We start from the raw sequence: 26352 nt of genomic DNA on the forward strand, positions 1-26352 counted from the left end.
CTTCACAACAACTACCTTACACACACACAAGTGTAAAGGAATGAATAAGAATATGTACATACAAATATATATGGATGAGCAATGGCCGAACGGCATAGGCAAGATGCAGTAGATGGTATAGAGTACAGTATATACATATGAGATGAGTAGTGTATGGTATGTAAACATGATATAAAGTGGCATAATTTAAAGTGACTAGTGATACATTTATTACATCCAATTTTTAATTATTAAAGTGGCTAGAGATTAAGTCAGTATGTTGGCAGCAGCCACTCAATGTTAGTGATGGCTGTTTAACAGTCTGATGGCCTTGAGATAGAAGCTGTTTTTCAGTCTCTCGGTCCCAGCTTTGATGCACCTGTACTGACCTCGCCTTCTGGATGATAGCGGGGTGAACAGNGGTCCCAGCTTTGATGCACCTGTACTGACCTCGCCTTCTGGATGATAGCGGGGTGAACAGGCAGTGGCTCGGGTGGTTGTTGTCCTTGATGATTTTTTTGGCCTTCCTGTGACATCGGGTGGTGTAGGTGTCCTGGAGAGCAGGTAGTTTGCCCCCGGTGATGTGTTGTGCAGACCTCACTACCCTCTGGAGAGCCTTACGGTTGTGGGCGGAGCAGTTGCCGTACCAGGCGGCGATACAGCCCGACAGGATGCTCTCAATTGTGCATCTGTAAAAGTTTGAGTGTGTTTTTGGTGACAAGCCAAATTTCTTCAGCCTCCTGAGGTTGGTTCTTCACCACGCTGTCTGTGTGGGTGGACCATTTCAGTTTGTCCGTGATGTGTATGCCGAGGAACTTAAAACTTCCCACCTTCTCCACTGCTGTCCCACCGATGTGGATAGGGGGGTGCTCCCTCTGCTGTTTCCTGAAGTCCACGATCATCTCCTTTGTTTTGTTGACGTTGAGTGTGAGGTTATTTTCCTGACACCACACTCCGAGGGCCCTCACCTCCTCCCTGTAGGCCGTCACGTCGTTGTCGGTAATCAAGCCTACCACTGTAGTGTCGTCTGCAAACTTGATGATTGAGTTGGAGGCGTGCATGGCCACGCAGTCATGGGTGAACAGGGAGTACAGGAGAAGGCTTAGAACGCAACCTTGTGGGGCCCCAGTGTTGAGGATCAGCGGGGTGGAGATGTTGTTTCCTACCCTCACCACCTGGGGGCGGCCCGTCAGGAAGTCCAGGACCCAGTTGCACAGGGCGGGGTCGAGACCCAGGGTCTCAAGCTTAATGACGAGTTTGGAGGGTACTATGGTGTTAAATGCTGAGCTGTAGTCAATGAACAGCATTCTTACAATGGTATTCCTCCTTTCCAGATGGGTTAGGGCAGTGTGCAGTGTGATTGCGTCGTCTGTGGACCTATTGGGGTGGTAAGCAAATTGGAGTGGGTCTAGGGTGTCAGGTAGGGTGGAGGTGATATGATCCTTGACTAGTCTCTCAAAGCACTTCATGATGACGGAGGTGAGTGCTACGGGGCGAAAGTCATTTAGCTCAGTTACCTTAGCTTTCTAAGTTGGCTGCGGTGAAGGAGAGTCGGCAGGTTTCTGGTAGCGGGCCGTGTCGTTGGCACTGTATTGTCCTCAAAGCGAGCAAAGAAGTTGTTTAGTTTGTCTGGGAGCAGGACATCGTCGTCCACGACGGGGCTGGTTTTCTGTGTGTAGTCCGTGATTGACTGTAGACCCTGCCACATACCTTCCGTGTCTGAGCCGTTGAATTGTGACTCTGCTTTCTCTCTATACTGACGCTTAGCTTGTTTGATTGCCTTGCGGAGGGAATAGCTACACGGTTTGTATTTGGTCATGTTTCTGGTCGACTTGCCCTGATTAAAAGCAGTGGTTCGTGCTTTCAGTTCTGCACGAATGCTGCCATCAATCCTCGGTTTCTGGTTGGGGAAGGTTTTAATAGTTGCTGTGGGTACAACATCACCGATGCACTTGGTAATAAACTCGCTCACCGAATCAGCGTATTCATCAATGTTATTGTCCGACGCTATGCGGAACATATCCCAGTCCACGTGATCGAAGCAATCTTGAAGCATGGAATCAGATTGGCCGGACCAGCGTTGAACAGACCTGAGCACGGGCGTTTCCTGTTTTAGTTTCTGTCTATAGGCTGGGAGCAACAAAATGGAGTAGTGGTCAGATTTTCCGAAAGGAGGGTGGGGCAGGGCTTTGTATGCATAGCAGAAGTTAGAGTAACATGGGTCCAGGATTTTTCCCGCCCGGGTAGTGCATTCGATATGCTGATATAATTTTGAGTCTAGTTTTCAGATTAGCCTTGTTAAAATCCCCAGCTACAATGAATGCAGCCTCAGGATATGTGGTTTCCAGTTTACATAGAGTCCAATGAAGTTCATTCAGGGCCATCGATGTGTCTGCTTGGGGGGGATATATACGGCTTTGATTATAATCGAAGAGAATTCTCTTGGTAGATAATGCGGTCGACATTTGATTGTAAGGAATTCTAGGTCAGGTGAGCAAAAGGACTTGAGTTCCTGTATGTTGTTATGATCACACCACGTCTCGTTAATCATAAGGCATACCCCCCCGCCCTTCTTCTTACCAGAGAGATGTTTGTTTCTGTTGGTGCGATGCTTGAAGAAACCAGGTGGCTGTACCCACTCCAATAGCGTGTCTTGAGTGAGCCACATTTCCGTGAAACAAAGAACGTTACAATCTCTGATGTCTCTCTGGAAGGCAACCCTTGCTCGGATTTCGTCTACCTTGTTGTCAAGAGACTGGACGTTGGCGAGTAGTAAACTCGGGAGCGGTGCGCGATGTCCCCATCTACGGAGCCTGACCAGAAGACCGCTTCTTCTGCGGCGCCGTTGTTTTGGGTCGCCGGCTGGGATCCGATCCATTGTCCTGGGTGGTGGACCAAACAGAGGATCCGCTTCGGGAAAGTCGTATTCCTAGTCGTAATGTTGGTAAGTTGATGTTGCTCTTATATCCAATAGTTCCTCCCGGCTGTATGTAATAAAACTTAAGATTTCCTGGGGTAACAATGTAAGAAATAAGAAGAAGAAACAAAATACTGCATAGTTTTCTGAGAACGCGAAGCGAGGCGGCCATCTATGTCAGCGCCGGATATTATATGTAGACCTTAGCGTGAAATGCTTACTTACAAGCTATTAACCAACAATGCAGTTCAAGAAATAGAGTTAAGAAAAAAATATTTACTAAATAAACGAAAGAAAAAAATCAAAATAACACAAAATAATAACGAGGCTATATAAAGGGGGTACCAGTACCGAGTCAACGTGCAGGGGTACAGGTTAGTTGTGGTAATTTGTACATGTAAGAAGGGATAAAGTGACTACATGGACAAATTACCACGACTAACCTGTACCCCCGCCGGAGGAAGCGATAAGTCAAGTGCATCTCAAATAGTATTTAATAGGTATTTAACGCAGATCTGCACATGAGAGAACTGATGAGAAGCAAAAGCCTAAGGAGACATATTGTTATGCAACTAAAACGTTCACTCAAACCATGCTTGGTGCCACTGCATGTGCGGTGTAGATACTCACTCAGCCGTCGTCTCTTCAGACTGGGCACGTGGGAGTCCAGTACTTTGGCCTTCTGGGCGAAACCTCCCTTGGTGGAGCCTTCGGAGGAGTGGCAGGGTCCGGCGCTGACACACTGGGCATCTGCCGAGTGTACCGCCCCACCACAGCTCCCCTTTGTAGGCTTCTTCTCTGGAGGAGGCCTCTGGGACATTGGAACAGTCAAAGAGTTCAGAGGTCAAGATTAAGGTCAGAATTCAACAAAAATTGTGTCCCACGTCTGCAGTGAAACAACATAACCAAATGGAGGAATATAACAGTTTCATCCCCAGTTCTGCAACTCTGAATCACCCATTGACACTACCCACAGTGTCATCGAGGGAGATAGACTCCCTGTTCTGAGGAAAGGCTACATGTAGGCTTCAGTTCTGATGAAAAATCTTGGTTACAGTTCTGAGGAGAGCTGTAGGCTACAGTTCTGAGGAAAGATGTACAGTTCCGGCCAAATGTATTGGCAACCTTGCACATTTTTTAAATAATTCCCTAATTCATATATATATATATATATATATATATAAACATTGTTAAGTGGATTCTCAACATTGCAAAAACATTTTTGTTTTTGAAACTTTAAGTTTACAATTTTAATTTAGAAAAGAAGATTCAAGTAACATGGGGAGGTTTGATAATACTGTGGGGTTGCTTTTCCGCCAACACCGGAGGCCTTGAACATGTGCAAGGCATCATGAAATCAGCAGATTATCAAGGTGTTTGAGTTCACTATTCAACCCAGTGTCCAAAAGCGGGGCATCCCTTGAAGGTGGTGGGTCTTCCAGCAGGACAACGACCGCAAACACATCAAAAAGCACACAGGAATGGTTCAAGAATAGACACTGGACTGTTCTGGAGTGGCCAGCGTTTAGCCCAGATCTGAATCCCATGGAAAACCTATGGTGAGATCTGAAAACAGCAGTTTGTCAAATGCACCCCTCAAAAATTGCAGAATTGGAGCAGTTTGCAGCTGAAGAGTGGGCAAAACCACCAGTAGAAAGGTGCAGCAAGCTGATGGCTACGAAGAGCATATGTCAGCAGTTATCTTGGCAAAAGACCATGCAAACCAAGTATAAGCTCTTCTGTACTAATCATTTTGTCCATGCCATTTGTTTTTCTTTTCAGAACTTTTATTGTAAACTTCAGTTACCAAAAACTAAAATGGTTCAAATTGTGTGTGGAGACCAAAAGTTATTTTTCAATTTCAACAAATTTTAGAAGAAATAAGGAATTATTTAAGAAAAGTGCAGGGTGCCAATACATTCGGCCAGAACTGTAGGCCAGGGGTTCCCAAACATGTTTGTTTCTGGGACCCCTTTTGAGATGGCAAATTCATCAGGAACCCCCTCATAATATCAGAACACAACTCCTCCTTTACAGCGCAATTTTTTTTTGCATACAAGTATCTGCAGTTTAATGTTGCCCATGCTACGTCAATGGGTTGCGCAGTGCATTCTGGACGATTCTGGGACAAGGAGCGCTCTCCTCCAAAGAGTCTATTGGGCACTAGCTCAAAAACGTAACATTAGCACGAATTTCGTCAACAAGAAGTACATTACAAATCTTTGTTAATTATCTCGAGATGTGAGATAATTAACTTGTCATCTGTAATATGTTATAGCTTTGGAATCATGACATTACATACTTACAAGGGAAATAGGCACGTTTCTCGAAATATACACGGGACTTAAAGGGATTGTGTGATGATTAGCTTAGCAACCACATGACGCAGTATGACAGCGTGAACGCAATTGGTCCACAGTCTGCTGGGTGGGAGGTTATACAGTGCATTCGGAAAGTATTCAGACCCCTTGACTTATTCCACATTTTGTTACAGCCTTATCCTAAAATGAATTAAATAGTTTATTTCTGGGGAAGGGTACCAACACATTTCTGCAGCATTGAAAGTCCAAGAACACAGTGGCCTCCACCATTCTTAAATGGAAGAGGTTTGGAACCACCAAGACTCTTCCTAGAGCTGGCCACCCCGCCAAATGGGGCAATCGGGGGAGAAGGGCCTTGGTCAGGGAGGAGACCAAGAACCCAATGACCCCTCTGACAGACCTCCTCTGTGGAGAACAGGAGAACCTTCCAGAAGGACAACCATCTCCGCAGCACTCCATCAATCATACCGAGGCTCGAGGCTATAATCTTTGCCAAAGGTACTTCAACAAAGCACTGAGTAAAGGGTCTGAATACTTATGTAAATGTGATATCAGGTTTTTAATGTTAATACATGTGCAAAATTCCACAAAAGAAAAAACTGTCATTATGGGATATTGTGTGCAGATTGATGAGGGGAAAAAATAATTTAATCAATTTTAGAATAAGCCTGTAGTGACAAAATGTGGAGAAAGTCAAGGGGTCTAAATACTTTCCAAATGCACTGTACGTTCCTCCATTCATTGGATCCATATCTCCTTTCTATAATATATCTGGCAACGGCACCATGCAATGCACCCTGGACTAAAAAGGCAGACAAATAGGAACAATGTGCTAGACCCTCCGGTAAATTACACATTTCTTGAGGAAGGAATATCGCAAAAAGAGAGAAGACATCCTCCCGAGTTACAACGTCGGCCAGTACTGAAATCTAACATGTATGATAGAGGTTTTCGCGATCTAAAAGTCGTATTCCTATTCATTTCCAGTGTAATGAGAGCGACTATCACAGTGCTGCTGCTTGAACGCCAATAACTCAGATACACATGAAAACATGAAATGTTTCCAATCCTTTCCCCCCCCCCACCTGGATCATCGCAGCTAGGAAGCTGCTATCCGAGTGGCCACTCCTGGCTAACGTCTCTGTCCCGAAGCAAGAATCAATTAGCCTGGAGCTAGCCTTGCTAGGCCCATCAGCCACTCCTTGGGCTTCAATACCTATTTTGCCGACTGGCCTGGACCCCCACCGACCCATCACGACTGGACTACCGACGTGATTCGCCCGAGGGTGTCTCTCAACTGGCTCCTCCGTTGCAACGTCCCCTGACGTCCCGCCTATCCGTAAGCCTGCTAGCCGCGGCCCGCTAGCTGTCTAGAGCACATTGGACTGTTAGCTTAAGAGGCCCATCGGACAAATTCTTTGGCCACTATATCTATTTTGCCAATTGGCCTGGTTTGCCACACGGAGCCCTCCGTCTTCCGACGTAACAGCACGAGGGGGCCACAAAAGACTTTCTTCTGTCGCGACGTCCCTAAAAGGCCCTTCTGCTAGCTTACTAGCCACGGCCCGCTAGCTGCCAGGAGCCACTCACTGGACTCCTATGATCACTCTGCTACGCATGCCTCTCCCTAATGTCAATATGCCTTGTCCATTGCTGTTTTGGTTAGTAAATATTGCCTTATTTCACTGTAGAGCCTCTAGCTCTGCTCAATATGCCTTAGTTAACACTTTAGTTCCACCTCCCACACATGCGGTGACATCACCTGGTTTAAATGATATTTCTAGAGACAAAATCTCTTTCATCGTCACTCTATGCACAGGTTTACCCCCACTGTATTCACATCCTACCATACCCATGACTGTATATTACACCTTGAATCCATTCCACTGTGCCCAGAAATCTGCTCCTTTTACTCTCTGTTCTGAACGTACTAGACATCCAGTTCTTTTAGCCTTTAGCCATACCCTTATCCTACTCCTCCTCTGGTGATGTCGAGGTTTATCCAGGCCCTGCAGTGCCTAGCTCCACTCCCATTCCCCAGGCGCTCTCATTTGTTGAGTTCTGTAACTGTAAAAGCCTTGGTTTCATGCATGTTAACATTAGAAGCCTCCTCCCTAAGTTTGTTTTATTCACTGCCCTAGCACACTCTGCCAACCCGGATGTCCTAGCCATGTCTGAATCCTGTCTTAGGAAGACCACCAAAAACTCTGAAATTTCCATCCCTAACTATAACATTTTCCAACAAGATAGAACTGCCAAAGGGGGTGGAGTTGCAATCTAATGCAGGGATAGCCTGCAGAGTTCTGTTTTACTATCCAGGTCTGTGCCCAAACAATTTGAGCCTCTACTTTTAAAAATCCACCTCTCCAGAAACAAGTCTCTTACCATTGCCGCTTGCTATAGACCATCATCTGCCCCCAGATGTGCCCTGGACACCATATGCGAATTGATTGCCCTCCATCTATCTTCAGAGTTAGTGCTGCTAGGTGACCTAAAATGGGACATGCTTAACACCCCGGCCATCCTACAATCTAAGATTGATGCTCTCAATCTCACACAAATTATCAATGAACCCACCAGGTACAACCCCAAATCCGTAAACACGGGCACCATCATAAATATCATCCTAACCAACCTGCCCTCCAAATACACCTCTGCTGTCTTCAACCAGGATCATTGCCTGCGTCCGTAATGGGTCTGCGGTCAAGTGACAACCCCTCATCACTGTCAAACACTCCCTAAAACCCTTCAGCGAGCAGGTCTTTCTAATCGACCTGGCCCGGGTATCCTGGAAGGATATTGACCTCATTCCATCAGTAGAGGATGCCTGGTTGTTCTTTAAAAGTGCTTTCCTCACCATCTTAAATAAGCATGCCCCATTCAAAAATATGTAGAACCAGAACCCCATTTCTCCTTCACCCAAATCCAGATAGCTGATGTTCTGAAAGAGCTGCAAAATCTGGACCCCTACAAATCAGCTGGGCTAGAAAATCTGGACCCTCTCTTCCTAAAATTATACGCAGAAATTGTTGCAACCCCCATTACTAGCTTGTTCAACCTCTCTTTCGTATCGTCAGATCCCCAAAGATTGGAAAGCTGCCGCGGTCATCCCCATCTTCGAAAGGGGGAGACACTCTAGACCCAAACTGCTACAGACCTATATCTATCTTACCCTGCCTTTATAAGGTCTTCCAAAGCCAAGTTAACAAACAGATCACCGACCATTTCGAATCCCACCGTACCTTCTCCGCTATGCAATCTGGTTTCCGAGCTGGTCACGGGTGCACTCCTCAGCCATGCTCAAGGTCCTAAACGATATCATAACCGCCATCGATAAGAGACAATTCATCGAGCTGGCCAAGGCTTTCGGCTCTGTCAATCACCATATTCTTATCGGCAGACTCAACAGCCTTGGTTTCTCAAATGAATGCCTAGCCTGGTTCACAAACTACTTCTCTGACAGAGTTCAGTGTGTCAAATCCTGTTGTCTGAACCTCTGGCAGTCTCTATGGGGGTGCCACAGGGTTCAATCCTCGGGTCAACTCTTCTCTGTATACATCAATGATGTCGCTCTCGCTGCTGGTGATTCTCTGATCCACCTCTACGCAGACGACACCATTCTGTATACTTCTGGCCCTTCTTTGGACACTTAACTAAACTCCAAACGAGCTTCAATGCCATACAACTCTCCTTCCGTGGCCTCCAACTGCTCTTAAATGCAAGCAAAACTAAATGCATGCTCTTCAACCGACCGCTGCCCACACCTACCCACCCGTCCAGCTATTCTGGACGGTTCGGACTTAGAATATGTGGACAACTAAAAATACCTAGGTGTCTGGTTAGACTGTAAACTCTCCTTCCAGACTCACATTAATCATCTCCAATCCAAAATGAAATCTAGAATCGGCTTCCTATTTCGCAACAAAGCATCCTTCACTCATGCTGCCAAACATACCCTAGTAAAACTGACGATCCTACCGATCCTTGACTTCGGCGATGTCATTTACAAAATAGCCTCCAACACTCTACTCAGCAAACTGGATGTAGTCTATCACAGTGCCATCCATTTTGTCACCAAAGCCCCATATACTACCCACCACTGCGACCTGTATGCTCTCGTTGACTGGCCCTCACTTCATATCCGTCGCCAAACCCACTGGCTCCAGGTCATCTATAAGTCTTCGCTAGGTAAAGCCCCGCCTTATCTCAGCTCAATGGTCACCATAGCAGCACCCACCCCGCAGCACACGCTCCAGCAGGTATATTTCACTGGTCACCCCTAAAGCCAATTCCTCCTTCGGGTGCCTTTCCTTCCAGTTCTCTGCTGCCAATGACTGGAACGAACTGCAAAAATCACTGAAGCTGGAAACTCATATCTCCCTCACTTGCTTTAAGCATCAGCTGTCAGAGCAGCTCACAGATCACTGCACCTGTACATAGCCCATCCAACTACCTCATCACCATATTGTTATTTATTTTGCTCCTTTGCACCCCAGTACCGCTACTTGCACAATCATCTTCTGCACATCTATCACCCCAGTGTTTAATTTGCCATACTGTAATAATTTCGCCACTATGGCCTATTTATTGCCTCACCCCCCTTATCCTACCTCATTTGCACACACTGTATATAGACTTTCTCTATTGTATTATTGACTGTATGTTTGTTTATTCCATGTGTAACCTGTGTTGTTGTTTGTGTCGCACTGCTTTGCTATATCTTGCCCAGGTCGCAGTTGTAAATGAGAACTTGTTCTCAACTAGCCTACCTGATTAAATAAAAGGTGAAATACTTTTTTTATTTTTTATGACCCAGGGCATTGATATAACATTACTCAGATGCACAAAAACAATAACATTCAAAATGGGTGAACCTTTCCTTTAAGGGTTATTATTACAGTACATTCCAAATGTATAATTTAATGGTTCTCTCAAGCAGTCAGAAAGTCACTCAAGATGTACTCTTCTGCTTGACCCACTTACATGTTTCTGTGCAACTCTGAAGAACTGCGCCACGTCACGGACCACATTTCCAAAGTTGTCGTAAGTGCGCACGTAGGGCCTTATCCATGAGGGTAGCTGGGCACGTGCGTCTGTGCTTTTGAACCTGGAGGAAATAGCCAACGGACACTATAGAGTTGCATGATAGGAAAAACTCGTAACACTATAACGTTCAGTAATAAATAATTTAAGGCATTTACAAACAGTTTGTTCACCATTTATAACTCATTACTACCACATTGGAAAAGGTTGGTAAGCTACTGCTTATTCTTTATCATTCATATGATTTAAGCCATTTTGACACCTTAAGAGTATCAGGTACTGCTGGAATGTCTACCAATGTCCATCTTTTGTGAGAAATTACACTGGTCACTCAAAACATTTATAAAGTATAGCCTAGATAGCCCTCACTTTATATTAGGAACCACAAAAACACTTAACTAATGATTAGTAAACAGTTTAAAAAAGGACCTATATTAAACATCTTATGAATTATTTATGAATAAAAGTTGTGAATAACTAGCTTACTAACATTTACAAATGGGAGAAATGGTGAGCAAACTTTAAATGCCTTATAATTGGTTTATTACTGACTGTTATTAGAAAGTGTTACCAAAACTGTGTAAGGGTCGGTCTGACGATACTGACAGAGACACTAGATCGAATAATCCACCCTTACAACAGAACAACGTAAACAGAAGTTCTATTCAGTGTCAATGTTGAATAGAGACAGACATGGTTGACTCTATTGAAAAAATAACTACTGTTGGATTCGGGGTAAACTTTGAACATTGATATACTAGAGACATGATAGATCAGAAGCAGAAGGATAAGGCATAAAGGAGTGTAAGAGACTAGTTTTTACATCAGAAGTTAAAGGGCATCTTTAGGAGACAGTGGCTGTGGAATGTGCTGGGTGGACGGGAGTAAGTCACGGGAGTGCGATAGGGGATACGGGTGGAGAGCTTTGGATTAGACATCAAGGGGGTTGAGGTCAGGTCAGCTTAAGAACAAGTGTATCTTTAATTCTATGTAAAACATGTATCTTCATCAAAGTTTATGATGAGCATTTCTGTTATTTGACGTGGCTCTCTGCAATTTCTCCGGATATTTTGGAGGCATTTCTGAACATGGCGCCAATGTAAACAGAGGTTTTTGGATATAAATATGAACTTAATCGAACAAGACATATATGTATTGTGTAATTTGAAGTCCTATGAGTGTCATCTGATGAAGATCATCAAAGGTTAGCGATTAATTTTATCTCTATTTGTGCTATTTGTGGCTCCTCTCTTTGGCTGGAAATATGGCTGAATTTTTCTTTGAGTTGGTGGTGACCTAACATAATCGTTTGTGGTGCTTTCGCTGAAAAGCCTATTTGAAATCGGACACTTTGGTGGGATTACAAGATTACCTTTAAAATGGTATAAGACACATGTATGTTTGAGGAATTTGAATTATGAGATTTCTGTTGTTTGAATTTGCCGCCCTGCACTTTCACTGTTGTCATATCGATCCCGTTACCGGGATTGCAGCCATAAGGAAGACAGAACGGAAGACATGCAAAGAGGCAGTGAGTTTGAAGGTAAGCCTTTAAAATACATCCACAGGTACACCTCCTATTGACTCAAATGATGTCAATTAGCCTATCAGAAGCTTCTAAAGCCATGATATCATTTTCTGGAGCTGTTTAAAGGCACAGTCAACTTAGTTTATGTAAACTTCTGACCCACTGGAATTGTGATACAGTGAATTATAAGTGAAATGTCTGTAAACAATTGTTGGAAAAAATTACAAAGTAGAAGTCCTAACCGACTTGCCAAAACTATAGTTTGTTAACAAGAAATGTATTGAGTGGTTGAAAAACAAGTTTTAATGACTCCAACCTAAGTGCATGTAAACTTCCGACTTCAACTGTACCCGATGATCACCTGAAATGACCAGCATACAATACTGACCTGTGGTCGCACAAGAAGATAGCCCCGTAGTCATCACGGTGGCGAATGACTCTTCCAATAGCTTGGTTCACTGCCCTGGACGCCTGCTGTCGATACCAGTTCTGCCCCGACAGGTACTACAGACACACACGGAAAGGCAGAGAAAAACACATATTAACTAGATGTCCAACTTCTTAGTGCATGAACATCTTTGCCAAAAATATGTTTTAAAGTATATGTTTTGTTTTTAGTGAAAAAAAATGTGAATTGACATGAACTTCACTTCTGTAAGGGTACCTATTAGTGAAGCCCTAATAAATCCTGTAATATATCATCAGTCAGACGACCAGCGAAGGGGCTTCCTCCATACCTGCACCCCGGGTGTCTTCTTCCTGCACATCTCGTCCAGGTACTGCATCTTCAGAATGACCCGGGGGTCCATGCGGGGCGGGAACGGGAGGCCAGTGATTATGACCCCTCGGCCATACGTGTCAGCAAAATCCAGCCCCTCGCTGGCCTGGCAGAGGTACAAGGAAACCAATCAAGGCACACAGAAAATACCATGTATGGGCTTAAGATCAATTCAGAGTGATGTCTCCATGCGTTGTCAAAATTGTAGCAACCTTAACCTAATACTTAGCGACCTCGTTAAGAGGTTTGGATATCTTGCCGTGACAGCTGAGGTAGTGGTCAATTTCACTTTGAGTCAAAATGCAATCCGAGATCTACCGCTCAGATTTTTTTTGTATTTTAAACATGACTTAAAAAAACAGAAGCCTATGCAACATTAACAACATTAACCTTTTACAGTTCTAGAACAACGAGGTTTGTGCAGTAGGGTTGGCCCAATAGATTACTGCATATTGGATATGCTTGAATTGACCTGCCAATGTTGTTCTTCTCAGACCATTTCAAAATAATATTTCAAAACTTGAGGTATGATCACACCAGTAATAGATCAGTTGTTGTAGTACTTGTGAAGCACAGCTGAGTGAGCATAAAATTGACGATTGAAAATATATTATCCCAAAAAAAATTCTCCACTGGTCTGACAGTGCTTGAATCTAATGGTCAGTCTCAACGAAGGGAGGTAGAGAGCAGCCCCCTCCCTCCACTGAGACTGAACAAAAAGGGGACAACATCTTCCAACTAATTGTGAAACGAGTCGCACTGCATTATGTCTGCTTTTTTCATTTTCTACATTGGTATCAGAAGTGGGATGGCACCCGTGAGGCCATCAGAGGGCCATGTGAAACTCAGGGACTTGGTATAGAGAGGCGCGGGGAACGCTTCCCCGAAAGAAGGGGTAGTGGATGTGTGACCTCGTCAAGCGGTTTGGATCTCTTGGCGTAACAGCTAAGGTGTTGGGTTGATAGTCACTGGACACGGGTTCAAGTCCCGATCAGCGGTACCCCCCGAATTTGCTACAAGATATTTATGTCAAAAGGCTTAAACAATATTTTTTATAAGGTTTCTGTTCACAAGAAGTAGATTACCCAATGAAATGATTACGACGGGAAACACTCCAGGAACAAATGTAAGTACATTATTTGTTTTAATTCAAACTCAAAACAAAACAGCAGCCAGTGCTTGAGAGGATGCAATGGGCAAAACTGGTTGAAATTAAGTCATAATGAGGTCATACTGTATCAACCAGTTTCTGGTTGTATAGACACCATTTCAAATATATCTCTCTACTGCGAAATGGTTCTCAAACAATGCAGTATTTTTCAGGTATGAGCAATGCCTAGAACTCGGAGGCATGTGTGCAGGTTTTTCCTATTTTTTTTTTTACACAATACAAACAGACAACGACATCATACCCGCCCAGACAAATTCTCACCCCTATCTCCAGTAACTGCAATTGTCTCTGCTACATCCTCAAATTGCATTACTTTGTTCCTCTCCATCGCACGCGTTCTTTCAATATTGACATAATGAAGTATATGATTTTTTCCATTGTCTTAACGATGGAGGATTGGTTGATTTCCAGTTTAAGTATATATTTTTTTTATAGATAATTGACGAGAACAGTATCGTCCAGCCCATCAGATATCTTACTACACCCCAGTAGCGGTGTTTGGGAAGAAAACGTTTTTCTTTTCTTTTTTATCACTCGGAAAGCAAAGCCAAGGAAGAAAAATAGCCATATTACAACTTATGCATTGTGATAATTGCGTTGTTTGCTCTATAACCTGTTAGTTCATATGCTTTGCCACCGTGACATATAGACCTAAGGCAGAGACAATAAGAAGACAGAGTGGCAGAATAAATTCAACCACACCTGTGTTTCATTATAAAACCGGAGAGCAACATCTGTCCGGTTAAGTCCACAAAGCATATTGCATGTAACAAACAAGTTAGTATTTCAGAAATTTTTGGACTACTAAACTACTATTGATTTAGAGCCATGCAGAGTTAGGCTACCACAAGTCGCAAAGAAAACAGGAGCTGCCTATACTGTTCCAGCTTTAACATTTCAACATAATCAAAATCACCTATGCTTAGTCTAATACAGTGACAACTAAAAGATACCAAAAACAATCCAGTCCAATCAACATAAGCTAAATACATTGGAAAAAGAATAAAACGCAACTTGAAAACTATTTCTAAATATTTTACCGAATTACAGTTCATATAAAGAAATCAGTCAATTGAAATAAATTCCTTAGGCCCTAATCTATGGATTTTACATGACTGGGAATACAGATATGCATGTGTTGGTCACAGACACCTTCAAAATAAGGTAGGGGCGTGGAACAGAAAACCAGTCAGTATCTGGTGTGACCACCATTTGCCTCATGCGGTGCGACATCTCCTTAGATGTCATCAGGCTGTTGATTGTGACCTGTGGAATGTCGTCCCACTCTTCAATGGCTATGTGAAATTGCTGGATATTTGCGGTAACTGGAACACGCTGTCGTACACGTCGATCCAGAGCATCCCAAACATGCTCAACGGGTGACATGTCTGGTGAGTATGCAGGCCATGGAAGAACTGTGACATTTCAGCTTCCAGGAATTGTTTACAGATCTTTCTGACGTGGGGCTGTGCATTATCATGCTGAAACATGTGATGGCGGCGGATGAATGGCACAACAATAGGCCTCCGGATCTCATCACGGTATCTCTGTGCATTCAAATTGCCATCGATAAAATGCAATTGTGTTCATTGACCGTAGCTTATTCCTTTCAATGAAGAGCACACTTCTCCAACGTGCCAGTGGCCATTGAAGGTGAGCATTTGCTCACTGAAGTCCGTTACGACACTGAACTGCAGTATGGTCAAGACCCTGGTCAGAACGACAAGCCCTGAGACGGTTTATAACAGTTTGTGCAGAAATTCTTTGGTTGTGCAAACCCAGTTTCATCAGCTGTCCTGGTGGCTGGTCTCAGACGATCCCGCTGGTGAAGAAGCCGGATGTGGAGATCCTGGGCTGGCATGATTACACGTGGTCTGCGGCTGTGAGGAGGGTTGAACGATGTTGGTGGCGGCTTATGGTAGAGAAATTAACATTAAATTCTCTGACAAGAGCTCTGGTAGACATTCCTGCAGTCATCATGCCAATTGCAATGCAACACCTGTGAGGTGTTTGGATTATCTTGGCAAAGCAGAAATGCTCATAAACAGGAATATAAACACATTTTAGAGAAAGAAGCTTTTCGTGCATATGGAAAATGTTTGGGGTATTTTATTTCACCTCATAAAACATGGGACCAACACTTTACATTATTGCATTAATATTTGTGTGTGTTTGGGTGCTTGCAAGTAGAAAAAAACATGTTGACTCACCCTACCTGTAGAGAACCACCAATGGCATCCTCTTCTTTCATGTTGCCAAAATGGTATATGAATCAGTCATAAAGTAGCCTACACTCTTTTAGTTTTTGTTGTCCTAGGCTACCTGGCTTAAATTCTTGCTACCTAGCCTAACTTCCTTTCAGAGGCAACAATAGCCTACTACATTTAGCTACATATTGAACTTCCGGCAAGGGGCACAATGTATGAATTTATGGTTAGATCAGAATCGGCGTAATAATCATTGATTGGCCAGCACGGAGAATTAAATAAAACCACAAGTCCAAACCCCTATCTCCATTCAGGACTAATTTTGGAAAGGGACAATTTTAGCTAGGTAGCCAGCCACCAGAGCTCAGAAGTGAAAATATAATAAAAATTCTGTCAATGACGTTTGGTTTTTGTTGTGATTGGTGTGGAAAAGGCAAATCGAAACTGGCTTCCCTAAACTTTTTTTGGGGTGTGCCAGGACCATTCACAGTTGAGCTCGTTTAGTTCAACGCTGATTGGCTATTATTTAATTTTATTATCAAGGGAGGCCAAATGCTCGCTGGCTTCCATTGCGGCAACAATTTCACTCTTTTTGACCAGACAGAATCAGATAGATGGGCTACACATAAAGAGACAGAGGGGCGCTGTTTCGCTTGCTCGGATGCTTTCTCCTGCGAGATACATTCAGCCTCTTGCGAATTAAAGGGTAAATTATGAAACACAGAGACGAAAGATATAAAATAATGTGTTTATTTTTTTCTTTGAATTGTTTCAGGAAGCCTGGCTTCCCTTGACATCCATGAATGCATGCCACTGATGCACCCTTATATGGAATGTCTTGAAATATGCAGACAAAGATTGAAAGTAAATTTAGATTGTAATACTTCTGACAGTCAACTTTCTAATTCTACACATAACTTTTGGACTTTAAAGCATTCCCAGAAAATGACTCTGTCGTTGTGCTGTAGAATGTGTTAATTTGGTCACGTATAATAGTGTGCTGTTTTTCCAATGAGGCCTGGTGACATTCTGCTTTGCCAAAATCAGGAACTGCTATGTTGACATTAAAAATGAGGTAGCATGCTATGTTTCCCTAACATGACGATGTTAGGTCATGGAGGGTAAACAGTGACCTTTTGGTAGAAGTGATTTACAGTATGTGAGTGGGCGACTATCTTAACCAGTAAGTGCTATAAAGCCATCAGAGCAGAGGAAGTACTTCAGGCAAGGATATGGGGAAGACAGACTGACCATGACAAACAAACAGGTCTTACCTTTCCCCGACAGACCGCAAAGAAGCTGCCCCCTTTAGATTTCGAGTCATTGACTTTGTCATAATAACCATCAATTATCTAGACAAAAGGGAAATGGTATGGGTTAAGTTAGCTTCGCTGTACTAAAGATAGTGCAGGAGAAACATTCCCATGATGACTGTCATTTACTGTTACGGTCACGAAACTGCAGGTAGTGACAGAGTACATGCAGCATTTTAAATGGGAATGTCTGCAGCACTGACCTCCGTGAACATCCCCTTTCCCCTGGGCTCTACAAACATGGGCTTTATGTTTTCAATGCGGTCGGCATGCCCGTTTGCCTGGGAAAAAAGCAGGCATAGAAGAGCATGGTATTATATTAAGTAAGACCAGAGGATTCTCATCACAGGCTCAGCATCAATAAAGAAGCAGGAGGATCCCCTACACACGCAGTGCCTTCGGAAAGCATTCAGACCTTTACTTTTCCCACATTTTGTTACGTTACAGCCTTATTCTAAAATTGGTAAATTGTCCCCCCCCCTCAATCTACTCACAATCGCCCATGACAAAGCAAAAACAGGTTTATTAATGTTTGCTAATTTATTTATTTGAAAAAATGAAATCACATTCACATAAGTATTCAGACCCTTTACTCAGTACTTTGTTGAAGCACTTTTGGCAGCGATTACAGCATCAAGTCTTCTTGAGTATGACTTTACAAGCTTGGTACATCTGTATTTGGGGAGTGTCTCCCATTCTCCTCTGAAGATCCTCTCAAGCAGTGTCAGGTTGGATGGGAAACGTTGCTGCACAGCTATTTTCAGGTCTCTCCAGAGATGTCCGGGCTCTGGCTGGGCCATTCAAGGACATTCAGATACTTGTCCAGAAGCCACTCCTGCGTTGTCTTGGCTGTGTGCTTAGGGTCGTTGTCCTGTTGGAAGGTGAACCTTCGCCTTCCAACAGTTCTCCCATCTCCACAGAGGAACTCCAGAGCTCTGTCAGAGTGACCATCGGGTTCTTGGTCACCTCCCTGACCAAGGCCCTTCTCACCCGATTGCTCAGTTTGGCCAGGAGGACAGCTCTAGGAAGACTCTTGGTGGTTCCAAACTTCTTCCATTTATGAATGATGAAGGCCACTGTTCTTGAGGTCCTTCAATGGTGCAGACAATTTTTGGTACCCTTCCCCAGATCTGTGCCTCGACACTCGGAGCTCTATGGACAATTCCTTCGACCTCATGGCTTGGTTTTTGCTCTGAAATGTATTTTCAACTGTGGGACAGTATATAGACGTGTGTGCGCGCCTTCCCAAATCATGTACAATCAATTGAATTTACCACAGGTGGATTTCAATCAAGTTGTAGAAACATCTCAAGGATGACCAATGGAAATAGGATGCACCCGAGCTCAATTTCAAGTCTCATAGCAAAGGGTCTGAATACTTATGTAAATAAGGTATCCGTTTTATTTTTAATAAATTAGCAAAACAATTGTCATTATGGGGTATTGTGTGTAGATTGCTGAGGATTTTTTTATTTAATCAATTTTAGAATAAGGCTGTAACATAACAAATTGTGGAACAAGTCAAGGGGTCTGAATACTTTCCGAAGGCACTGGATAAGGTCTTTAAATTATGATTCATCACACCGCATGTTCTCAGCCGTCTAGGCAACATACACTGCTTTGGATCTGGTCCTATGCCTGCTCCAGCGTTGAATTTCTGCATTACGGTGACGTCATTTTCCAGACCTTGCATCCACGCAGTTACCAACACATGGCAACGACTGTTGCCATGTGTAGGTAACCATAGAAGTGTAAAGTCTGCATCAGCACATACTGTACGCATACAAGGCTACCTCTACATCAGGCCTTGGTTCAATTCAACACAAACTCATTCGCTGCAGGAAATGGATTGATATTCAGATCCTAACCTAAAAAGTACTTTCATAGAAAAAGTTATCAACGTATGGGTGGAATTTCAAAAAAGTTGCTGAATTGAGGGTGTTCAAATGGTGACAACCTCTCTTCTGAGGGATCCCTGAGCTGCACTCACCCTCCAGAACTCCAGAGTCTTGTCCATCACAGGGTAAGAGGGGAAGAACACCAGCAAACCGTGAGGGACAACGCGGCCCAGATTCACTGCAGAAAGAAAAAAGAGAAAGAATGAGAATTTAGGTAATTTAGTAGAATGGGTTGTCTCCAGTATGTTTCTCGAGCCAATGCTCTCTAGCATTAGAGCAATGCCTGGAAGTCTAGTGAAACTACCTTTAACTTCCTTCATACTGGACACAGAGAAACAAATGGTATCCACGAGTTCATCTGACTTAGGTGAAGTAGATAACGGGCATCATTGCTAAAATTCAGTAGTATCCCTTTAATATACCCCTCCCCCGATGACAATTTGCCACTGGAGGTCAATCTCAAGGTCCTTGTATATCTCTGTAATGAGTGATTTTCAAGGTGTTTACACCAATGACATAACATTTAAGGATACACATTACACTAGTAAAAAATATATATTTTAATAGCATTTGTTTTTATTAATCAATACATTAAATACTTTTGTTCACTTTGGACCATTGACATTTTTTTTAAAGATACCTCTAAATCCCCAAAACATCTCACGACAACTCTACACATCACTACTGAGACAAGTCAATTTGATTACCCCAAGTACTTTAAACAATGCACAAATAACATTTTGCAGTATAAAAAGGACTGGCATTATGTTTTAACATTGATGAACACTGCAATATATACAAAAACAGTTATGATGTGTAACTAGTTTCTCTCATGGTTGCAAAGGCAAGATACACAAATGCCACCGCAAATCAAGAACAACGGACAGATATTAATTTGTAGGATATATTCATCTTACCAACAGTGTTCCCTAAAGATGCCATGTTTTCAGGGACAAACCTTTGAAACAAATAGTGAATGTGTGTTAATTAAGCTAAAATTATCATATATACATACAATGCCTTCGGAAAGTATTCAGACCCCTTGACTTTTCCCACATTTTGTTACGTTACAGCCTTATTCTAAAGTGGATAAAAAATAAAATAGTCTACACACAATAATCCATAATGACAAAGCGAAAACAGTTGTTTTTTTGGAAATTGTTGCAAAATTATATAAAAAAACAAAAACAGAAATAGGTTATTTACTTAAGTATTCAGACCCTTTGCTATGAGACTTGAAATTGAGCTCAGGTGCATCCTGTTTCCATTGATCATCCTTGAGATGTTTCTACAACTTGGAGTCCACCTGCAGTAAATTCAATTGATTGGACATGATTTGGAAAGGCACACACGGGTCTATAGATGGTCCCACAGTTGAAAGTGCATGTTAGAGCAAAAATCAAGCCATGAGTTCAAAGGAATTGTCTGGGGAAGGGTATCAAAATATTTCTGTAGCATTGAAGGTCCCCAAGAACACAGTGGTCTCTATCATTCTTAAATGGAAAAAGTTTGGAACCACCAAGACTCTTCCCAGAGCTGGCCGCCTGGCCAAACTGAGCAATCGGGAGAACAGGCCTTGGTCAGGGAGGTGACCAAGAACCCGATGCTCACTCTGACAGAGCTCTAGAGTTCCTCTGTGGAGATGGGACAACCTTCCAGAAGGACAAACATCTCTGCAGCACTCCATGAATCAGGCCTTATTGGTAGAGTGGCCAGATGGAAGTCACTCCTCAGTAAAAAGGCACATGACAGTCCGCTTGGAGTTTGCCAACAGGCACCTAAAGACTCTCAGACCATGAGAAACAAGATTCTCTGGTCTGATGAAACTAAGATTGAACTCTTTGGCCTGAATGCCAAGCTTCACGTCTAGAGAAAACCTGACAGCATCATGCTGTGGGGATGTTTTTCAGCGGCGGGGACTGGGAGACTAGTCAGGATTGAGGCAAAGATGAACGGAGCAAAGTACAGAGATCCTTGATGAAAAGCACTCTGGAGCAGGTTAGGACCTCAGACTGGGGCGAAGGTTCACCTTCCAACAGGACAACAACCCTAAGCACACAGCCAAGACAACGCAGGAGTGGCTTCAGGACAAGTCTCTGAAAGTCCTTGATTGGCCCAGCCAGAGCCTGGACTTGAACCTGATCGAACATCTCTGGAGACCTGAAAATAGCAGTGCAGCAACGCTCCCCATCCAACCTGACAGAGCTTGAGAAGATCTGCAGAGAAGAATGGGAGAAACTTCCCAAATACAGGTGTGCCAAGCTTGTAGCGTCATACCCAAGAAGACTTGATGCTGTAATCGCCGCCAAAAGTGCATCAACAAAGTACTGAGTAAAGGGTCTGAATACGTATGTGAATGTGATATTTACGTTTTTATTTTTGATAAATGATCGTACATTTCTAAAAACCTGTTTTTGCTTTGTCATTATGGGGTATTGTGTGTAGATTGAGTGAATTTTTAAATATATTTTAGAAAAAGGCTGTAATGTAACAAAATGTGGGAAAAGTCAAGGGCGTCTGAATAGTTTCCAAAGGCACTGTATAATCACCCCAGAGAGGGTAATCACAGCGGTGGAGGTGCCCACCTGCGGTCAAATGCTGAGCTGAGCTGCACGCTGTCTGGACCGCGGTCAATTATGCTGACAAAGATCTGATCATGCTGAATCACATGGGGGTTCTCCAGGCATACTGGAAAGGGACTGTGGGGGCAAGGGGTCAAGAGAAGAAGTGAAACCCAAAAAAGGAAACCAACGGTCAGTAGAAAACACTAAAAACAGAACTGTCTCTTATGTTATGGACAAGAGCATCTGCTAAATGACAAGACAAGTATGTGATGAACAAAGTTGATGGCTAATTTCCTGTTATAGCTTTTTTCCTCTGTGTGTTTGTATGTATGTGTGTGGTTGACAAATGACACACTCACATTTGCATTTCGGAGGTGAACGAGGACAGAGGGGAGAGGGTACCGCTGGTGAGGATAATGCTGCGCACGCCCTGCCTCACCAGCTCCTGCATGCTGAACCCAGGCGAGAAGCACCAGTAACTCAGAACATTTCCTGGAATACACCACCAGAAAACATTACATCACCACTGGTTTCTTAAAATCGTAAAACACCATGGTACATCATTCAACCAGGGAACTCGGTCCAAACATGAGCGCAGATGTCCATAATACACTCTGTCTAGCTCAGTTGCCTGCAGACAGATTTTGGATAGAGAATGGCCAAGCAACACTGCCTCTAGCTAGATCTAAAGTGACCGGTTGATTCAGATTTTCTTCAAGGAGGAGAGCAGTGGACTTCTGTTCTATAATGTACAGGGATCTCAATGTCAACCTGTAGTACAAGGGCCTTTATTCTCAAATCGCCTCAGAGTAGGAGTGCTGATCACTGAGACGCTTGGTACATAAAGCCCCAGGTTCCCCGTCAATATAATCTTATTCATTATGATCTAAAAGGCCAAACTGATCATAAATCAGCACTCCTACACTGACACGCTTTGTGAATACAGACTGAGATCTCAGTGTTCAAAATACATACATGAAACACCCTGTTTCCATTAGATACAGTGCCTTCTAGGGTAGGGCGATGTCTGGCATGATATTGTCCCATCAACCTGTCCAAACATCACTGATACGCAATTGTATCGTCTATGTAGTTATTTATTTTTACCTGGGGCGCGTCGTTGTGTTGCCTAGCAATGCAGTAAACAATCTGTAATGCAGCCTGTGTCATGCACAAACCACCGATGAAAGTCTAATCATTAGACTACAATGTGGAAATCTTACCAATATTGTATTTTCTTGTGTGCAAATTAATAAACATAAATCATATTGTGATATATGGTACCGCTAACTTTGAATGGTGATTTGGAACCCAACGTTGTAGGCCTACAGTGTGACACGAGACCCTTTCAAATGGTGATTTCAGACGATTTCAACTGAGAGCACATGTTCACCATAGAAGACATCACTGGCCAGTCTTCTTGGGAGAGCTAATTAGTGTAATTTGTAGCCTATCCAAATGTGGGTTATTCTTTTTATAGGCGACATACATTTTTTCTTCCCGGTTATTGAAAGTGCTGCTGTGAGAACTTATGTAACACCTGTTGCGCAATTCAGGGATATGAATAAACACTTCCACAATCATATAAATATCTGTTTAGAAGTTTAACTTGTACATGTAACGTTTACTGCAAACTTTATTTAATACAATTTGTATTTAGTGTAGGGCTATATTATTGGCTGTTGGTTTGCAAGGATTTTCCTGCAGCACACAACTTGTTTTTCATAAAGCTTTGGTCAGGTGGAAGCCAGAAACTTATAAGGTTTGTCTAAACTTCCCATTCAATTATTCTATATTGCAATTGTTGGTTGTCTCGCTCGCTCTCATTACCATATCATGTTTTTATTCACAAACATAACTTTCTAAGATAAAACTCTGTTACTGGCCTCCTAGATCCATTTTAAAGTTAATCATGAAAAATATGCTAAGACCAACATGTCACATTTAAATAAAATGGCGATTGGGACAAAAATGGGAAATTAAGCTTTGAAAAAAAACAAGCCAGATTAAAAAGGAGTGTCTGCTACAAAAGGCCCATGATCATCCGACATTGGAGGTGAGCGAGATAAATGTCATCTGACATTTTGCATAGCTTTTGGCACTCTCTGCTCCATCTACATACATTGTAGGCCTACTCTTACATTATGTTAATAGTAGGCTAAGTCTTTCATTTGCCATTGAAAAAGGCAATGGCAAATGGGAATAGGAAGGTGAATTGGCGTGTCCCCGGCTGTGAGGTCACTATTGTGCACTGCTCGACTCCAGCGGTGCCAGTCATGTACAAATAGGTTAAAATATCGTAGATAAAAAATATAAATATATAAAAACTATCGTCTGTTACATCACAATGTCGTTACCATCAACGGTGTGTCTCAAAGGGTTGGGCGATATTATATCGTAATATCGCCCAATGCCAGTGCCTTCAGAAAGTATTCATACCCGTTGAATTATTCAACATTTTGTTGTGTTACAGCCTGCTTTCAAAATGGATTGAATGGAGAGAGAAACATTCTCACCCATCTACACACAATACCCCATAATGACAAAGGGAAAACATGTTTTTAGAAATGTTAGAAACATTTATTTTAAATGAAATCCTTTGTAGAAGCACCTTTGGCGGCGATTACAGCTTTAAGTCATCTTGTATGTGTACGTCTGTATCAGCTTTGCACAACTGGATTGGGGGACTTTCTCCCAATCTTTCTTGCAGATTTTCTCAAGCTCAGTTAAATTAGATGGGGAGCGGTGGTGAACAGCAATCTTCAAGTCTTCCCACAGATTTTCAATGGGACTCAAGTCTGGGCTTTGGCTGGGCCACTCAAGGAGATTCACATTCTTGTTCTGAATCTTCGCTCCAGTCTAAGGTTGTTTGCACTCTGAAGCAGGTTCTCATCAAGGATTTGCCTGTATTTGATTCCATTCATTGTTCCCTCTATCCTTACCAGTCTCCCAGTCCCTGCCTCTAAAAAGCATCCCCATAGCATGATACTGCCAACACCATGCTTCACGGTTGGGATGGTATTAGACGGGTGTTGAGCTGTGCCTGGTTTTCTCCAGACAAAGTGCTTTGCATTCAGGCCAAAATAGTAACATTTCTCTAATCAGAGACTTGTCCTTTTGGCAGGTTCTCCCATCTCAGCCAAATAACTTTTGTAGTTCTGTCATTGGGTTCTTGGTCACCTCCCTGACCAAGGTCCTTCTTTGCCGGTTGGTCAGTTTGGTTGGATGGCCAGCTCTAGGCAGAGTCTGGGTAGATCCATATTTTTTTCCATTTCCCCAATGGAACTGTACGCTTGGAAACTTTCAACACTCTAGAAATGATTTATTCCCTTCCCCAGATATATGACTCAGCACAATTCTCTCTCAGAGACCTATGAACAGTTCCTTGGAGTTCATGGTATAGTTTCTGCTCTGACATGCACTGTCAACTGTGGGACCTTACAAAGACATGTGTGTTTCTTTCAAAATCATGTCCAAATAATTGAATTTGCCACAGGTGGACTCCCAAGTTGTAGTGACATCAAGGATGTTCAAAGGAAATTGGATGCACCTGAGCTCAATTTGCAAAAAGGTGTGAATACCTATGTAAATGTAGTATTTCTCCATTTCATTTTCAATAAATTAGCTAATTAACATGTTTTCACTGTGTCGTTATGTGTAGATGTTTTTTTTTATTTTATCCATTTCGAATTCAGGCTGTAACGAAATGTGGAATAAGTCAAGGGGTATGAATACTTTCTGAATGCACTGTAAATCATGATTGGAGGCTACCAATCAAAAGTTACAATGGAGTCCTCAAGAGGCCACCTCACAGAGATGGATCTCTAATTCAGCACTGCTTAGTGCTATACACTGTAGTCCTACGGAGTATTAACCCATTTGTCTAGGCAACTTGAGATCAGTGTTCATAGTGTTACTGTTAGAGCAGTTCATGAAAAAGCCTATGTTTATTATTTTGAAAAATAAAAAAGGATATGTATATAAAAATACTTATCTTTATGTTTTAAGAATATTTTGTTATAATGAAGGAAATATCTACCTGTGGTGGTCGGTACCGTTTAAGATGAGGGAGGACAATTATTATCATTTTTTTTTTATGAGCATGACCTTATTTCTAGTACAGCATATCATTCATATTCCATTCACCCAGCTCAATGTAACATCGATATGTTTGGGCTACTACATGAGACTCAAATTTTCCCTATAGTCATCATGAGGTTGCTACAACCTAGCCTATGAATGAAAGTTTACAATGTAGGTGCACAGGTTGAGAGAAACATTTTAGTAATCAAGGTGACTGCCTTGCACACTCTTGCTGATCTAGGTTGTAATCATTAGTCCAATCATTAGAGTTTCTATTGGACAAATTCTGGTATGTTTATGGCCGTTTCGTTCTGTTTTCTTCCGTTTAAGAAATGTTTTTCTACAGAATCGGCGGAATGAATACACCCCTGATCACATGCAAACACAGCTCACTTTCATTGCAGCCAGATACAAACAGCATGATCACTTTGCTCATTGCAATTCCTTCTCACATCTACACGCTATCCTCCTCTCTCACATTTTCCCTTCACTTGTGGACTTCAGTGCACAACACATTAGCTGTCTGTGACCAGGCAAAAAAAAACATTCC

The 26352-nt window shown here is 42.7% G+C and overlaps 1 protein-coding gene across 3 annotated transcripts in view; it reads right to left on the reverse strand.

Annotated features, from left to right (window-relative positions):
• The window catches only part of rtel1 (regulator of telomere elongation helicase 1), a 57497-nt gene that overhangs the window by 16235 nt on the left and 14910 nt on the right, over positions 1–26352 (reverse strand). For 2 of the 3 annotated variants that reach the window (XM_070444421.1, XM_023990951.2), the window contains exons 16-25: positions 22079–22211; positions 21741–21854; positions 20073–20113; positions 19248–19333; positions 17461–17538; positions 17219–17296; positions 12526–12672; positions 12177–12292; positions 10201–10324; positions 3527–3707 (exon numbers count right to left, since the gene is read on the reverse strand). In XM_070444421.1, coding sequence (XP_070300522.1) covers positions 3527–3707; positions 10201–10324; positions 12177–12292; positions 12526–12672; positions 17219–17296; positions 17461–17538; positions 19248–19333; positions 20073–20113; positions 21741–21854; positions 22079–22211 — 1098 coding nt within the window. The remainder of the gene's footprint in view (positions 1–3526; positions 3708–10200; positions 10325–12176; positions 12293–12525; positions 12673–17218; positions 17297–17460; positions 17539–19247; positions 19334–20072; positions 20114–21740; positions 21855–22078; positions 22212–26352) is intronic. The other variant, XM_070444420.1, reaches the window with a different exon arrangement.

The sequence above is a fragment of the Salvelinus sp. IW2-2015 genome, linkage group LG7 (assembly GCF_002910315.2).
Source record: "Salvelinus sp. IW2-2015 linkage group LG7, ASM291031v2, whole genome shotgun sequence".
Lineage (NCBI taxonomy): Eukaryota > Metazoa > Chordata > Actinopteri > Salmoniformes > Salmonidae > Salvelinus > Salvelinus sp. IW2-2015.